At 43.1% G+C, this 18,686-nt stretch overlaps 1 protein-coding gene across 1 annotated transcript in view; it reads left to right on the top strand.

Annotated features, from left to right (window-relative positions):
• The first annotated feature begins 1,466 nt into the window (after positions 1-1,466).
• The window catches only part of DKK3 (dickkopf Wnt signaling pathway inhibitor 3), a 295,985-nt gene continuing 278,765 nt past the window's right edge, over positions 1,467-18,686 (top strand). The window contains exons 1-3 of the mRNA XM_086955944.1: positions 1,467-1,741; positions 12,172-12,477; positions 14,898-15,038. Of these exons, the coding sequence (XP_086812070.1) occupies positions 12,262-12,477; positions 14,898-15,038 (357 nt within the window). The 5' untranslated portion in view covers positions 1,467-1,741; positions 12,172-12,261. The remainder of the gene's footprint in view (positions 1,742-12,171; positions 12,478-14,897; positions 15,039-18,686) is intronic.

Below are 18,686 nucleotides of genomic sequence, written 5' to 3' on the forward strand. Positions count from 1 at the left end.
GTGCCGGTACTCAGGTGATAAAAATAAGAAGTGCTGGTACTCAGTACCGGTGAGTACCGGCCCATTTAAAGGACTGGTTCTGACTGAGACAGAAAATAAGGTGCTGGCACTGACAGTTTTGGAATTGGGGGGACTAAAATAACCATAAATTGGGGGTTAAGGCATGACAGAGAAAAGGGAGTGGAGTCTCTTGGGTGGACTCTGGAAAAAAAGGTTCTGACAATCAGAGGGACTAGTCCTCCCCTTTGATGGGGGAGTCTGTTGGTCAAGATGTAACGGGAGACGGTGTCAAATGCGGCTGACAGGTCCAGGAGGATGAGGGCTGCCGTTTTACTGCGGTCCAGTAGGGCCCTGATGTCACTGGTGGCTGCGATCAAGGCTGTCAGAGCAGTGGGGCAAGAAGCGGACAAACTGAGTAAGGAACACCTTCAGTGTGGGTAGGGATTTGAAGGATTGAAAACAGAACACAAGGAAGAGAGTATAAAAACAGATACACCACCATGGAGTGCAAAAAGAGAAAGAAAAAAGTAGCTCCCTGAATGTGAGCAATACAAGTCAACCTGTCAAAAGGATGGTAAAGAAGCTATGGTCCAGGACAAGCACAAGAAGAGCAAGGAAATTCATTATCAAGCAAGCACAGGAAGTTGGCAAAAAAAAGCCAACCAATGGTAAATGAGGGCCAAAGTGTTGGCATTGTCCATAACAGGTCTTCAACGACAGAATGATGCACGCAATACGGAAGTGACAACTGAAAAAGTAAATATACTAGTGTCTTGTCTGCCTTACTTACACTTGTGGGTTGGTGACTATTCAGACAATATTAAGTAATTATAAACAGGTGTAGCCTGGTAGGAGTGCACACAGTAATCTATAAACTGAAAAGATGTCCATGCTCACTTCAGGAGTTTAAGTGAATCTACTAAAACTCAGAAATCTATGCAAATCGCCGGAGGAAACGTATGATGTGTAGAATTCCAACTGTTGTATTTTATAAAAAATGTTACTGAATTAGCTCCGTGGGCATGCAGTCATCGTATGTTCATAGGGTTAATAATATCTAAACACAAACCCAATATCGACGATCCCAACTGAGAAAGCATTCATCTTCCCTACCTAGAAAGGTTTAGCCGACTATGACATGGAATCGGATTTACCACACACTGACATGTTCATCATTCTTGCAACGCGAGGGACCTTCGGGGCCAATACAGAGAGAACTCTTTCCTGTTTGGAAATACTTATTTCTGGAAGCCCTGGCTCTTCAGGCGTCGGAAGCTTGGCACATACCACCAACATGCACTCAGCCAAAGCACACACTGCGCTGCAGCCGGGCGTGCAAAGCGTTTTCAACATGTTTTAATTTCCAACCAAAATGTTTAGGGAAGCCCGTCATAGTCCGCAACGGTGGGGAGCTGCGCAAACGGGACAAGGCCGGAATGTATGACCCTATTGTCTTTGAGAAGGCCACACACAGGGTGCGCAGTCAACCCCACCTGCACGTGCACGTCGCAGCGCGACCAATAGCAAGCGCGGACTGCAAGCCTCATTTGAATAATCCTGGTCCCGAGCGGCGGGAGGAGGCTGAAGTCTGCAGAGAGCACCGCTCAGAGAGCCGCGGACAGACGAGAGCAGAGTGCCCTGTCCTCTGCCCAGCTCACCGCGCACTACATCCCCTCGGATTCCGCAGAGGTGCGCGAGACGTCTGCAGCGGAGGGTCTTCTGGGACAGCAGAGTGTACAAGGTGAGAATAACGGGCGGTAATTAGGACCCGCAGCATTATACGACTGCAGCCTCTCCTCCCGCATCTGAGGCTCGGAGGCTACCCAGGGGGAGGTTGTCAAGGACAGGACACAACAAACTTGCTGAAGTGGGATGAAATAAGACTGCTCAAAATGACAAACCCCTCTATAGCAAATGCTCCTGCTTCTTGATGTTTGCGCGATTGACTGTTCAAGTGCCCGGTTATGGCCGTCATTTTCACTTGCGTTGCTGTCTGTGTCCCTCCCAGGTCGGCCACGCATGTTATCATCTTAGCTGCTCCATTCACACGCCCACAGCGGGCGTGTTTTGCCCAGATACATGCACCCCTCGGGCGCTCTTTATACGTCACCGGAGCATCCTGTATCCCAGAGACGCTGCTATTTTGGCACCTCCTGAACCTTGCAGTGTTCACCGCGTAGGTGCTCCCTATTCTCTCACCTCTACCTGTAGGGACAGCCCAAGTTCTCGTCCCTTATTATTATTATTATTATTATAATTATTATTATTATTAATGCGTTTTTATATAGCGCGGACTTTACCCGAAGGTGTCAGAGCGCTTCACAAAAGGAACAGTAATGATATATATAAGGAGAAAATTACAAGTGAACAAATTACAACAGCAAACATTAAGTTACATGAGGCAAACGTGACAAATGTGAGTAAACAAAGTACAAGAGGTAGCAAACGGTACAATTATAGGAGGTAAAAAGTGACATGTGTGCAGGTTACAAAGGTATACAAAGTACAAGTAGCGGTATAATACTGCAAAAAATGGTAGACACTCAAACAAGAGCAGTCGGTATAATACTGCAATTCACCCTATCTCGTCTATTTAACGGGGTCGGTTCCTATTTTCATAATTCACAGCATCTGAAGTGGTGTGGTACCCCTCGTTTGAGATTATTGGAGACGTGGCTTCTTGTGTATCTTCTCACTTCACCTGAGATACCTGTGTCCCGGCGCTACTGTTATAACTACGGTGTTATCTGTATCGCACTGAAACTCCTCATTTCAACATCCTCTGCTCTGTGGTTTCTGTCTGTCTTCTCTCGAATCACCTGAGCTGCAGTGTCGGTGACCAAGCCCACCACCCACACAACTGAGACGGCCCTCCTAGTCCTACCCCCTGGAGCGTAGAGTGTATGCGCCATAGAATAACTTCCATACTCTACTCTCAACGGAGCCGTCTTTTTCTCTTTAAACCCGAGTTCACCGTAACTGTCACTCTGTTGTCGCCTCCACCTCTACGATCGTAGTCCTCCGGGGGCAGGCCTCGGCACTCATTCATGTCCCACATCTACTAAGGGCTTGAATTTGAAGCGCGTGCACGGCGTACCCTCAGAATCCCCGTCAGTGCTGACTGGAAGGAAGCCTGCCTCTTCTCCTCCTCCTCACTACCGACCGTGGCAGGCAGGATAGTCTCTCATTTTAAGGTTCTGAAATGTAACCGAAAATAAGGCCCGGGCACCAACAGTGTTGGAATTAAGGTGAGGGGGGGGGGGGGGGGTCATAAACTGGGGGTCAAGGTGTGACTGGAAAAATGGGAGTGGAGTCACTTGACGCGGAGTTGTGAAAAGCACTGTCTGAAAATCAATGTATACATTTATTTTTTCAAACTATGCTGAAAATAAATTAGCAACAAGGATAAACGTGACTGTCAGTCTGTTAAAGCTTACTTAGTTGGTCACATTGAGGCTCCATTTAAAATATACTACATGGCTAAGGCACCTGCTGTAGCACAGTTCTTGGCGCGCCCAGTATTTTTCAGGGGATTATAATAATGGTAGAATACAGTGGGGGTTGCTGCCAAAACGACTTGGGGTGGTGAGGGGGGGGAGCACAGTGCGGGAAAAAATAATGTTAAAAAATGTACACTTACCTTCCTCTGCCGGACGCCACCTCGATGATTGTCTGCTCCCACACCACGCCTCGCGGCTCCTCTGCTCTCTGCACCGCAATCCCCATGAGCACAGGCTCCCACACTCCCTATGCAATCCCAGCGCTGCTCTCATGCTATTACCCAGCATGAGAGAAGCGCTGGGATTAGGCAGAGCGGACTGGTGTTAAATTCCAGTAGGGACTGGGAGCTTGTGCTCCTGAGCCCTGCTGATATCGCTAAGGAACAGCCTTGAGAAATCCAAGTGCGCATGTCAGTTTGGCCATCCTAAGACAGCTGGCCAAACCGACATGCGCACTTTCAGTGCCTACCACTCCTCCCCCTGCTCCTGAAGGTGCAACAGTGGCCCTGCCCCGCCCTAGACTTGGTGAACTGGAAGGAAGTGAAATAAGATGATAATAAAATAGTTTTATTGTCATTTAATTTTCTTCTGCTGCCTTTCAAAAGTGGGGCGACCCTCCTATGCCTTAACGGAGGAGCCGCCCCATGTAAAATAACTCAATTTTCAGGAGAGTTAAATTAAATGTTCAGTCACAGTTTTTACTCAAAAGTAGCCAGCAGAGATATTGTCCCTGCTGCATAGCACACCATGTAGCACGCAGATCACATACTGTCTTTTATGTAGATAGGGAAGTGAGTTACTCTATTTGACACATAGTGTTTTTAAAATTACTTCCAGTTCATAAATTGCAGTCCTAATACAGCATAGTGACCAGTGAACTGATATTAGTGAGTTTAGATCCTTATTGTGTATTTCTCAATCTGTTATTCTAATGCTGCAAAGAAGGGTTCCTTTGAGTAGTAATAAAGTTGTGTTGGTACAGACTACTTCAAACACTGTGTTATGTTTTAAATCTTGACTTACTTTTTCTTTTGACCTTGCATTCTTAACATATAATGTCTATAAGTGAATGCTAGACCTTATGACCCTCATTGTCTTTTGTAACATTTCCTGTTCAGTGATTTTCGCACTTGTATGATCTATTATCTCTTTGTGTGTGATGTACAGCGATCTGACACCCTACACCATGACGAGTAGCACTATAAAAGAATTGTATACAAATAAATTAGTAAGTGTCCTCAAAATCATCATTTTTGTAGTTACTCAAACACACAGATACAATCATTCTTACTATGATATGATATGATATGATTAGGCTTTTATAAAGCGCGACTTACACTCCATGGAGCATCTTGGCGCTAGTCATAACGTGTCACAGAGGGGAATATTGGGAGACTACATAGAGCCAGGAGAGGGGGAAAATTAGTGGATCTAAAAAGGGTTTGTGGGGTGTGGGGGTTAAATAAGCGCTAGACAAAAGGTGTCCGAGGCATTAAAAATCCAGGTTTTAAGGGCCTTTCGAAACAGGTTCTCTGAGGGGATCAGACGCATGTGGGCTGGGAGCTTGTTCCAGGCTCTGGCTCCCAACACTCCTAGGGATTTTCCTCCCTTTGTGGTGAGTCTGAACCTGGGGACCACTAACAGGTTTAGGTTGGAAGTTCTGAGTGAGCGGGAGGGAGTATATCTTCCAAACCTTTCGGACAGATATGTGGGGCCCGACTGGTGGTAGGCCCTGAAAGTGATTAGTAGGATTTTAAATAACACTCTCTTGTGGATAGGTAGCCAGTGCAGGGCTCTAAGTGCTGCCGAGGCAGATGACTTCCTAGGCAGTCTCAGCACTAGGCGGGCGGCGGCGTTCTGAACCATCTGCAGTTTGTGCAGAACAGCCTTGTTGGAGCCTGCATATATGCTGTTACAATAATCCAGACGGGATGTGATGAGGGCCACTGCTACCGTCTTTCTAGCTGTCAGGGGAAGGAGGTCAAAGAACCTTCTGAGGCCCTTGATGATGTTGAAGCAGGACCCTGCCACAGTACCTGCTTGTTGTTTAAAAGAAAGTGCTTCATCAAACCTTATCCCGAGGTTGCGGGCCGACTTGATGGTGTTCGGCGGGACTTCGGCGTCTTGGGGCCACCAGTTTTTGGGGGAGAAAAGATTGTCTCGGCCAAAAGGAAGGATTTCAGTTTTGCCTGAATTGCACTTGAGGTGGTGGGTTCTCATCCATTCAAAGGTTGCGGTAAGGCAGTCCCTCAGATTTTCTTCTGCTTTAGTCGTGTTGTTGTCCAGAACAAGGATGAGCTGAGTATCATCAGCGTAGGATATCGTGCTGATGTTGAAGGATGTAATGAGCTCAATCAGAGGGGTCATATACAGGTTAAAAAGAATTGGGCTCAGACTGGAGCCCTGTGGCACCCCTGTATTTAGTGCTTTTTCGTCTGAACAGTGGCTTCCTAGTATGGTAACTTGTTTCCTATGACTGAGGAAGTTTTTCAGCCATTTGAAGGCAGTTCCTGTTAGTCCCGATTCTGCCAGGCGGCCAATTAATACGGGGTGTGAGACCGTATCAAAGGCCGCCGAAAGATCAAGCAGGATCAGGACGGCTTTTTTTCCTTGATCCATTGCCATTTTGAGAGTCTCTACTGTATGTAGAAGGGCTGACTCCGTGGAGTGTTTAGCTCTGAAACCTGCCTGGCTGGGGTGGAGGAGGTGGTTATCCTCCAGATATTTGGTCAGCTGTTTGTTTACCGCCACTTCAGTAAGTTTAAACAGCAGTGGAAGCAGTGAGATTGGGCGAAGGTTGGAGAGTGTAGTGGGGTCAGCTAGGGGCTTTTTCTGCAAAGGTTTTACGGCAGCAAGTTTCCATTCAGATGGAATGGCGGCAGTGGCCAGAGAGGAGTTGATGATAGCATTTATACCTGGATTGACCGTGTCAACTAAAGTGCGAAGCAGCAGAGGGGGCACGGGTCAAAAGGGGAGCCTGACTTGATGGAGAGAATAGCTTGACGAGTTTCGTCGAGGCTGACAGGGGCAAAATTATTTAATGAGCTTCCCTGTTGGTTGGTAGTGAGATTTCATAAGAGAGGGATTCTGGGGGATCTGGGAAGTCTTTGATAAGATTAAAAAAAATTTGTTCAAAGTAGTTTGCTATGGAGTTGCATAGTGCAAGTGAGGGCGGAATCTCTTGTCTAAGGATTCTGGGGTTCATGAAATCATCAACTATCTTGAAGATTTCTTTCTGTTTGTTGTTAGACAGGTTGATGACTTCTAGAAAGTGATCTTTCTTAGCGTTTTTTATCATTGCGTGATATTGTTTTCTAGCAGTTTTATAGGCGAGAAGTTCAGTTGTGTCATAAGTAAGGCGCCATTTCTTTTCAAGGGTTCTGACCTCTGAGCGTTTGTCTTTTAGAGGGAGGGAGAACCATGGGGCGGACTTTTTGTTCTGTTTTTTTCTCACTTTTTCTGAATTTGCAGGACCACAGAAATCTGTGATCCATTTACAGAAGTTGTTGTAGTCTGTTTCGGTACTTCCAGTTAGGGGCGGTTTAGAGTCCTCAGCAATGAGGTGCAGATTGGGGGAGTTTGCAAGTTTTTTCCAGTCTCTCTGTGTCTGGACGTCGATTTTTTGTTTGGCTGTATTGACTCTTTTCTTGTTAGTAGCCAGTTTGAAGGGGATCAGCCAATGATCGGTCCATGTTTGAACCAGGGGGGTTTCAACGGCTAGGGTTTTAATATTGGTGCAGATGCAGTCTAAGATATGACCTGCTTTGTGTGTAGGCATTTTAGTCAATATTTCCATCCCCAGGACATCAGTTAGATAACTGAGCCATATTGCATTTGGGTCGTTGGGTTTATCGAGATGGAAATTTAGGTCGCCTAATACTGTGAAGTTGGCGTATTTCAGAGTTAAAGTGCTGAGTGCCTCTTCAAAGCTTTCGAAAAAACCGTTCTGAGGTCCTGGAGGGCGGTAGATAAGGGCACCAGCAAAGGTGTTCTCCTCATTTATCTGGATACAGAAACCCATGCTTTCTGCCCCCTTTACATCCGAGAGTTCGAACGTGGAGCATTTCATAAAGTCCCGGTGAATAATGGCTAAGCCACCCCCTCTCCGTTCTTGTCTATCGGTCCTCTGGATGAGGTAGCCTTGGGGGACTGTTTGGGCTATAATTGGGTTGCACCATGATTTTAGCCAAGTTTCTGTTACGAATAGCATGTCAATATCATTCTCCGTGATCAGGTCATGAACATGCGCCCCATTCTTGCATATTGACCTGGCGTTGATCAAGGCTCCTCGAAGAGAGTTCGAGCCTTCCCCCTATGCATGTATAGGGGGGTTAAACAAAGACAAAAAGCTGCCTCCAAATAATAGCTTCTCTAAATTACACGTGAAGTGATAAGCTGTGTGCCATTGTTTCCTTACATTACATTAGTGTCTAGGTGTTAGGCTCCAGATGGCTCCCCTCAAACCAGGATGATACATGAACGAAAGAAGGGCTGATGACCGTTAATGCAGGCCTTTGTTTTGGACAAAGCTGGTAGTGAATATAAGAAAGCCCCCTCGCTGCCTACACGTTGCTGTACTCAAAAGAAAGCAAGCAACATGCAGGTGCGTGTGAACAGAGCTGGCTTTAGCCCTGGTGACGCCCAGTGCGACAATGTTTGTTGGCACCCCGCAATGACCTCCTTCTCCACGGATTCCCTCACTACCACCCTGCAACAATGCCCCTCAAATCTCCATAACCACTCTCTCTCTCATGTATTCGTTTTGTTTTATAGTGCCTCTCATTCCAGTGTAAGGTGTCAGAGCACTTTACATTGCATACACATTACAGAGACAATCAATCATACATGTGTAAATCAGTGTATAGGAAATGTTACATAAGCAGGAGGACTGCAAAGTGTAGGAGTCACATTCATCCATACTGGTAGGCAGGATAGTTCAAGAGTGCTCGGTCAGGAGAAGAACAAACTCAGAATTTAAAATGTAACTCCATGGTTGGCTTTACTAATAAGAATTGATTTTTATCCAATTGAACCCTTTTTGCAACATTAGGATAATGAAAGACTGGGGGAAAATAATGCACTCTAATGTATATATTGTAGTTATCATGCAGCTCTTTGATAACAGTTAATAGTTTACTGCTATATATTAGTATTTAATCTCATAAACTACAAGTAACAGAAGAGTCTCTTTGACTGAAGCAGTAATACACTGACCTATTTACATTATATGCATGTTTTGATCTGCATGGTGCACCCTGCTTTGCAGCAGGCATGTTAACCTCCTGGTATACTTTATGATGAGTCAAAACTTCGACTTGACAAAAGTCCAATCTCTCTGCAGTAGGGTCATTATTCACCAGTTATCTTGACATTTTTATGGTTGTTCGAGTCAAGGAAAGCTGCAGCAGGTGTTTATAAAACCATATTGTATTGCGCACCCCTCAAAGTCAGCGCCCAGTGGGGTGGCACGATCGCACTCCCCTAGAGCCAGCCCTGCGTGTGAATTCTGTCCTGGTGTCAGAAAATGACATCAAGACAAATTCAATATATTTCACTTGGTCGTCCAGATCTGGCCCAGAAATAGCTGCCAGAACTGGGATCCAGCAGGATACCCCCCATTTCCTGCACTTGGAACCAAAATAGGTGTTCCCCATCAGAGAATTAGATAGCTAAAAAAAAAAAAGCAGCTAATGTTTGCAAATCTGGTATATTTGAATTTGTGAAAATACTTTGAGTAGGTGTTTTGCTAGTGTGGGAGACTTTATGCTTTTGTGCTTGTGCATGCAATGTTTGTGGTAATATCAGGATAATAAACAGTAAAAAAAAAAGCCCACTGGACCATAAAACAGTTCTGCACATTGATCTGTCAGGCCAGCCCTTCAGGCACTGCCAGATCGCCTTAAAGATTGTTATCAGCAATTGTCATAAGGGACTCAATATAGAATATTAAATCCCTTCAGTGTGTTCAGAATTATAGCTATTACTTTTGAACATGATCAGACTTTTTCTTTAAATTTCTCAGATCATATTAGTTACTTATTATGTTTTCTTTTCATCTATTTAGTGGCCCATACCACATGTGCTCAGCTAAATTTCAACTTGTGCTGATGATGACCCATGTACTTGCATAAGGGCCGAAACACTGTCAACAGCTTTACAGCATTAAAGACATTTGTAATACACTCCTGAGGAGCACTAAATAGACTGTTTACAAACTTTATTCTTGCTAAAGTGCTCTCTAAAATGGTTAATTTGCAGTTGTTCATTGTATTTGAATCAAATTTTATATGTGATCAGTTTTTCGCATTACCTTCACTATCAGCACTGTGTTGCCACTTTATACACTAAGCACAAATATTTTCCCAATTTTTATTATTGAACAAATGTTTACAATGGGTCTTGGAACATTTGTTTATATAAAGTCAGTTCTTGTGTAACTGTCATATTTGGTCATGTTCTCCTCTTTTTACATTTATCGTGTTTACAAATACGCAGAAAGTTAAAAAAAAATATTCCATTGGTCTATAATGAATCCTTTATGGACAGTGTTGATAACAAATATTAATACCTACGTCCATGTAGGTTAACAGGTTGCTCCGGTGCTATCTATGAGATAGGACCGCAGCCTAAGAAGCTGCGAAGAATCAAACCTCAAAACAACACACAGAAGTATACATCAAACAAATACATATATTATGAAGTATTATAATTCCTCAGCAAAAATAATTCTTACAGAAATTGACATTTTTATTCAAAATGTAGTTTTGTTTCTAAAAGATTAAATAAAATGCTGGACATTAACATATCACTTTATCTTTTTTGCTCCTAAAGTATACTCCCTGTTTGTTTGCACTCACCAGTGCTTCAATTAAGGCCATCTATTGCACATATAGATTCTGAATGCTGTACCTGCACTGCTCCCATGAACCGAACTAGGAATACTAACTTCATTTTAGCCTCAATTTTCACATTCCTTCACATTTATAGAGCTTTTAAATATTTAATTTTTTTGTATGTCTGTTTACATTATTAATGTGCTAATATTATTTAAGTTTGTGATCAGTTGTTGATCTGCGGATAAGCATTGAAGACCTGAGGTTAGGAACCGCAGCTCAAATGTGTAGGCTTGATCACATTATCAGTGAGTGTTCTTCTCACACCCCTCCTCCAAATCCCACACTCCACTGACTGTGATGGTCCAACCTCGGTACTGTAATCTGAATGTTTCTTCGAGGCTCTTAATTTCCTTCTGAGTTACTTTTAGAAGACATTTTTCTAGCCCTTCCCATTTTCTCTTTTTTTGCACATTTGCCATTTTCCCTTTCATTTGTCTTTCTTGTATGGAACCGACTTGACTATGTTCGCAGGTTTTGGTTGGTTTACACCCTGTGTTGAATATGTATTTAATTTTGTTTACCATTATTTGTAACTTATTTTTTATTCCTTTGTAAAATACTCGAATGGCCAATTTCAGGCTGTAGGAAACTGCATAAATAAATACATTCAAATCGTGCACCTGTCAGGAGATATGAAAAAGTATGAATAAACCCACATAGTTGGTTTATGTGTATCGTGGTCAGTGTTTCATGCTAATATAACCACTCATTTATTAAGTAATATTATGGTTTGGATTAATGTGGCAGAGATTCAGCCTGGATGATTTTCTGAAAAATGTAAAGTAGGAAGAAACAGTTTACACAAACCTTTGGAACTGCTTATTCTTTAGAAATATGTTGTCTAGTGAAAGGAAAAAGCAAGTGTGAAATCATAAATACACTGCTTTGTTCATATCTATAAAATAAAAACAAGCGGGTATATATGCTTAGGGGCCATAAAAGAAGTTAAAGCACGTGTTGCAGTGCTTTGTGATATTGGGCAGCGGAACTGGTCATTTTGGCCACCGTGGATGGTGATATTTGACAGTGACTGAAGACTGTGGGGATGGTGGTTATTGATTCGAGATGCGTTGCTGGTCATTTTTAGGTCGACCCTGGGCAGTGCATGCACTGCTCTGCAAGACATGCTGTACTCAGGTATTGACTTGAAGCTCCACCCACTCTCCACCCATATTTTCATTGGATTGTATCATTGTCCACTGTAAACTTTGACTTTTTATTGGTCAATAGGCTTAGTTGTCCCTCCTTAGTACCACCTTGTCTCATTTTGTAACCTTCCATGATGGTACCGTCTGTTATATGTGTTGTTACTCAGTAGGCTTTAATTACAATCTCCAAGCACTATTTTCTCAAATAGCTTTGTCCTGCCTGCTGTTGCAGGCAGGACATTCTCTCTCCTAATGTTTAAAAAAATGAATCTTTATAGCATGGGCGCCAAACACGTTTGTAATGCAATAGGTCTAGTTTAAGCTATTAGCATTGTAAATGACAATGCCTTTTATTTATCTGTTTTAAAAACAACACATAAATAAACGGCATTGTCATTTACAATACCAGCAGCTCAAACTCTCGTGAATGTGAGACCTATTGAATTGCAAATGCTTGCTCTGCAATGGTGAGGTCTAGGTAATGTATTTGTGAATTGGCAGAAGTGATGGTTGTGTGTTGCTTTAGAGGTAGTGGCTGCTTTAGTGGTTTCGGATAATGTATCTATCTACAGCCAAAAAGCGAAAGTAAAATACAAGTGTAGTTTTTCCTGTTTTTTTTTCCTGCAGCTCTGGTGCCTATACTCCACAGTAGTGAAAATACCTCCTCTATATCCTGTCTGCACTTCACCCTAACTTTGTGTCACGCTCCCCCAAAATATGCTGGCCCTCATGCTGCTTGTCCTGGCTCTCGGCTGCGTGGATCCTTCTCCGGCCCCACGCATTCTCAAAAACAGCAAGGATGAGGTGGTCACAGATTCCTTGGATCCAGTTTTCGGGTTCACTCGAGAAGAGTCCACTCTAAATGAGATGTTCAGAGAGGTGGAAGAACTGATGGAGGACACGCAGCTCAAACTCAGGAATGCAGTGCAGGAGGTAAGGCCACAGACATTTTTTTTTTCAATAAACCGTTTTTTTGGGTTTTTGATGTTCAAAAAGCATCACATATGTATACCATACAGAGGTACAGTCAAAATATAATGGGTACCTTAATGATACCGAGGCAGAATAACATACAATAGACACAAAAACAGGCTCTGCAGAATGTCAATGAAGCACCTTGAAGAAGCTAATCACTCCTGAGGAAAGTGCACCCTCCTGTGTGTGAACCCGAGAAAAAAGTAATAAGGTGATAACCAGCAGCTAACTTGTGGTACAGAACTGGGGTGAGTGACCAGAGGGGAAAAGGGGGGGAGTTTATGTTGATGCTTACTAAGTAGCTGAGGCTACAGGCCTAGGCGAGGGAGAGTTCATAGTGACTCCACGAGGGATTGCCGGTGTACATGTGCGCAGTGAGGGGGGCCTTGAGAGAGCAGGCCTACCTCGGCCCCAAGGTAGGGCGCTCTGTCTCTTTCTTTTTTCTCTCCCAATATCTGTATATCTTTTTATGTTTTTGGTATAACCTGCCATGTGCACATTCCTTCTGTGGTTGGCTCCAGTTTGTGTCTGCAGGGTGCTCTTTGTGGCTCCCTACACCGCTTATGGTATCTGACGTGTGTTTTCTAGAAAGGACACAGGTCTTATATTGATGATAATTCTACTTACACGTCGTTTTCGGGTTCTAATGAGAGAGAAGAGTTCTGTAGCAAAAAGAGAGAGTAGTGCTAGTCAGTGGCGATGTCAAATATAAAATATATTGGATATAGCATAATGTCTTGCAGATAGGCACCAAGTTAATACCAATCTAAGCACAGCACAGGAAGTCCATCTGAACTGTGGGAGGTTATAAGCAGGGAATATGCACTGCAGTAAGAGGAATCGAAACAAATCAAATAGTGTTGTAATTTCCTGGCCTTTTATGGTATGTGTGTACCTCGCCTTACCTTACCTGGAAGCAGCTTTCTTAGGATTGTGTGGTGAGGGGAAGGCATGACTCCGAGGCAGCTCTTTCCACATCCAAACTCGGCCAAGTTAGGGACACCACTAACAAGAGGGCCCCCAGGGGAGAATTACCGTGCAAAACAAAGAAAAGACATGTCCTAATCCTGTAACTGAGTCACTAGTAACCCTACTGCAAACCCATGCACGCAGGCAGCTGGACCACCAGTTGGCTGCAGGGGTCCAATGCATTTCTGAGTTTAGGAGGCCCTGAATCAGCCAAAAATAATGGGAGACTTGGTAAGAAAGAAAAAAACAATAAAAAAGAGAATCGAGTGACCCAGAAAGATGTCAATCGGTCTTAAGTCCGAAGGGTATAACAAAGAGAAATAAGGGAGAATTCAATAAAAGAGCCTCCCCTCCCAGAGTGGAATTTGAAAATTTCGCAGCTATTTAATTTTGATATCATGTAAGAATAAACACATAAGCATGCACACATAAGCATGCACACGCATTCTAACACAAAACATACATTGGATTTACCTTTCTATCATTAAATCTAATTTAAATTATATTACAAAGTAGCATAGCTATTTTAATTAATAGCTATTACAACAATGCTATTACGTTTTTAAATCAAGTTTCCAGTGAGCAGGTCCTGTAGTGGGAAGGAGAAGAGAAATTAGCAGGTGGGCTTTGAAGCTGAAATGAGACAGCTGAGAGAACTGAACCTCAGAGATACCTTAACAAGGACACACTACCCGAATCAAATTCTTTGCTTTTACTTTTGGGGTTTTACTGATGTTCTTGGAGTTGCAAACTGTTAGAGTCACTAGAAAAATAACTCATTTACAAGGTCTCACTTCATTTACTAATGCTCCTAGCTCACCGCAGTGCTTTCCTCTGATCCGTGGTGTTGAGTGCCAAGTAAAGTCAAACAAGGGCAGCTCAGAGACCCTAATATCACCCACTGCCTGCATATATTTATTTATGAGTTGTGTCTTATGCCGCCTGTAACTTTTAAGTCACTTCAGTGCATAGGATGGGATGTCTTGCGAGACTGTCCGTAGTTCACACTCTCTGCCACACCCTGGGCATAAAAAGATTGTAATATGCCTGTAACATACACATTCACCGGCCTACGTGTTGTTCTCCAGACACATTTCCATGATAGTGAGCTCTAATGTCTACAGCTACTTCCTGTCTGCAGACCTCCAGTGCCATGAAGCTCGGTAACCGGTTGCCCAAAGCATTCGGCTCCTGCTGTTTTAGTTTAAGCAGCCCTGACTCATTGTGCAGTGGGGAGCCAGCACTAGGATATAAACAAGAGACACAAGAAATGAAAAAATTACTTTTGACATTTATTGGGATGGGGTAAATGAAAACAGACTTCTCTACTATTCTACTGTTCAGTTTTAAGTGCTGCTCATTGGTAACCAGTCGAGATGATGAAAACCTCCATATTATGAAATTTGTAGATTGAAGTTGAAGAAGGTGGTGCTGTGGAAATAAGACCAGATGTGGAACCTGGTATGCTACCTCTAAACTATCATAATGAATCTAACGCGCAGACGAAGGTTGGAAACGAAACAGTTGTTATTCATCAGGAAATTGATAAGGTATGAGCAATATGTCTATTTGTATAGGTTTTTACTGTCATTGTGTGAACAAAAATTGTTTCCATGTTTTATGAGGGATATTTTTATTTAGAAGGATGTTACATTAAGTTCCACATAATCAAACACATATGTTTTGCAAACAAGATGGCTGAGTATGGTGGGCCATCTGTGGATAAGATAAAATAAGAAATATTGCACCATAAGCTCTAGGTCTTCTGGTTGAATTCCAAGCACAGTCAACTTAACTTCTGATTAGCCCTATCTTAATGCAATTAAGTACCCATAAGTTGGAAATATAGACGAACTATTGAAAAAATGTCAAGAGCTAATTTAGTCTTACTACTTTTGTTTAAAAAAGCAATGAGGCTAAATTAGTTGCAGAGGAAAACAGGATAGCCTCCCTTCCCAGCTGTCTACCGTTCTAGTTTCAGGACAGTGGAAGGAAGTGGTCCTCAAGATGGAGCCGTTGTCATTTCTACCATATTTGCTTGTGTTACTATCAAAATATGTCATATAGCCTGACTTGCTGAATTTTAATCACGAAGCTTAATATGAAAGAGTTTTCTGTATCATTACAGTATAGTGGCCTCCTTTTATATCTTTGTTAAGGTGAAGCAATGCCCACCGTATATGTGCCAAACTGGTATAACTACCTTCTTATCAGTGGCAATATTGTACAGTTCATCCCCCTACTAATGGTGCCACATTCATATAGAGACAACATTCATATCTGTGGAAAGTAGCATATTAAAGAAAATTGCATTGTGAACTCAGGAATGTCTTTGCTGAGCTAAAAAGATATCCCTTGTTATGTGTACCGGAATTCGAAACTGAACGCTTTTTCGCATAAGATTTGTGTTAATATCATGCAACGATCCAACCAGCGTCTACTGACACCTAATATCAGAGCCACGCTTGCACAATATCATTCTTCACTGTCTGCTTCAACATTCCACATTGGTATGTCTTGGGCAAGTACCTGCACTATTGCCCCACCTCAGCAACTCTTCTTGAGCCACACAGAGATTTACAAATTGTCTTGTGATTTTTGTATTGAGAAACACAGAAGCTGGGGCAGAAAGACACTGTTAAGGGATAAGAATTCGGACTGAAGGTAATATAGGAGAAAATATACAACACCGCACATTTGTGAGTATCTGTAGAATCAGTCCCAAGCTGCCCATCTGGCGTGATTCCATTAGTCTCTCCTTCATATACTCATCCTAATTCCATTCATTTCCCTGCATCCTCTCAATCCCAGTGTGGAAGGGATAGAAACAGGTAGAGTGGTATGCTCAGCAGCACATCAATGGGCAGTGAAGTGAGGAATGCAGTGCCGAAACGATGAATGGAAGTGGGCTTTGCAGAATTTTTAAAATGCAGATGCATGAGCTATACACTCATCCACAGGAGGGGTGGCAAAACACTAGTCTACCTCGCTTCTTTGTAGCTCCGTACAAAGGACTTGTATTGACCTTGTAGCCTGTGATCGGCTTAGCTGCAGCACTAAGAGTACAAGACATATGTCTGTGTCCTCGAAGTAGCCAGATTCAGCTGGACAGAGATAATTATTTGTTACCTGCTTCCTCACATTGGCTGTTCACAACTTAGAATATGGTTTTGTTAACCTCTGCAATCCCACCTTGCCAGTTCACTCTCTTACTGATGAAGGTGCTCTTGCGTCACAGTGCTGTACATCTTTTGATTGAATTAGCAAGCTTTGAATTAGCTTACTAAAAATAGTTGTGTACAGTCCACACCAAGTCATAGCTTATGGTGAAAGTATCAGGTCGCACAGTCATGTGGAACAGTTACACTATCATTAGATTTAACAAACTTGCAAGATTCTTTTCGCCAAAAATGACTGCTATTTATACTGCCTGCCCTGTAGGGGCTCAGAACGTCAAAGTTCCGGTGACCTTCGAGCCTCGCAATGCCTCTGTCCGTGCCTGTCTACGCCCAGTCTCATTTGGATGGAGGGCTTTTATGTCCTTATCAACATCGAGTTCTCTTCTTGGCCTTGTTCTACCTCATGTCATTGATAAGGGCTGAAATATTATCCATCCTATTCTTGTAAAGCTATTTAATTCCTCGTTCTCTTCAGCAAATGTTCCTCATTGATGGAAATACACAGTGGTTATCCACTCCTAATAAACCTTCCCTGGATGCTTCCAAACCTGAAAATGATTGCCTTATTTCTCGTCTTCCTTTTCCGGCTAAAGCTTTGGCAGACATATCGATTGTCAACTCTCTAGCTATCTTGAAACTCATAACCTACTTCATCCCTAGCAGTCAGGCTATGATCCATGCCACAGTATGGAGTCCGCCCTTTTAGCTGTTCCTGAAGAGCTAAGGTGAATACTTAACCGAGGTTGCTCCATGGCATCCTGCTCGATTTATGCTCCTACTTTGACTTGGTGTCGCACACCTCTCTTTTGTAGAGGCTACTGGACTGCGGATCTGCAATGAAGCCTTAGAGTGCCTCCTTTTTCGACAAATACTCTTTTCAAGTTTCTGCTAACCCATTATTATCTATCACTTTGCAATGTCTTTTGGTGTTCTCCAGGGATCTTCCTTAAGCTGCACCCTTTTTTAAAACTTTACACTTATCTCTGGCTGATATTGTCAAATCGCTTGGCGTTACCCGGGTCATCCACGTTGATGACACCCAGCTTGTGATCTCACTCATTTACAACTCGGCAAACAACTCCTCGTATTTGAGAAACTGCTGGGCTTATTTACAAGCCCCTTACGCTGCCAGTACTACACTTTTTCCCATTTTAAAAGTGACGCACTAGTGGCACAAGTGGCTTGTAAATAAGCCCCAGTCTATGGGCTGTAGCAAGAAGTGATGGTGGTTGGTGACCAGCCTAACCGTGGGTGCACTTCATTGAGACCTGAGGACCTGGACACTTTCCCTGCCTCTAAACCTGTAGTGAAAATTCTGGGTGTCTGACTTAATCACAATTCAGCATTTGAAAATGAAATAATGAACCGGACTGCATGCTGTTTCGGTCTTCTGAGGTGCCTCAAGAGAGTGCTACGGGACCTCCCACCCTCCACTCAAAAAACCGTCACCCAGTCTATCATTATGTCACATCTGGACTATGGTAACATCTTAAGGACGTTATCGTAGTTGCTTCAGTTAATACAAAATGTGGCGGCCATCTACTTTTGCATGTTCCCAAATATTATTCCAACTTGTCCTATTTGACTGATTTACACTGGTTACCACTTGGAAGCTGAGTCATATTCAATGCCGTTTACTTTGCATTTTGCTCTTTCACCAACACAAGCCCCCATTTTCTTCGCTAATTGATCCAGCCCTATACTCATTATAGGACGCTTGGGTCATCTAATTCAAGCAAGGTTCCTAGAAACAAAAGAGCCAGTTTGGAGGTCAGTCCTTCAGGTAGTTGGCACCTAAACTCTGGAACACCATACCGCTTTATCTGTGCTAGAGCCCCAGCATAGCAATCTTTTCCAGGCATCTGTATATCTGGCTGTTTTAACTCAATACTACCCTTTTCTCCAAGGGGTTCTATTGTCAGTTGTTTAGCACTGAGACACCCTGTTAAGAGCAGCCAGGCGCTTTACAAATCCTAAACATTAACATGCACATAAACACTAATACCCCTGCTAGCTTCT

The sequence above is a fragment of the Lissotriton vulgaris genome, chromosome 2_1 (genome assembly GCF_964263255.1).
Source record: "Lissotriton vulgaris chromosome 2_1, aLisVul1.2, whole genome shotgun sequence".
Taxonomy (NCBI): Eukaryota; Metazoa; Chordata; class Amphibia; order Caudata; family Salamandridae; genus Lissotriton; species Lissotriton vulgaris.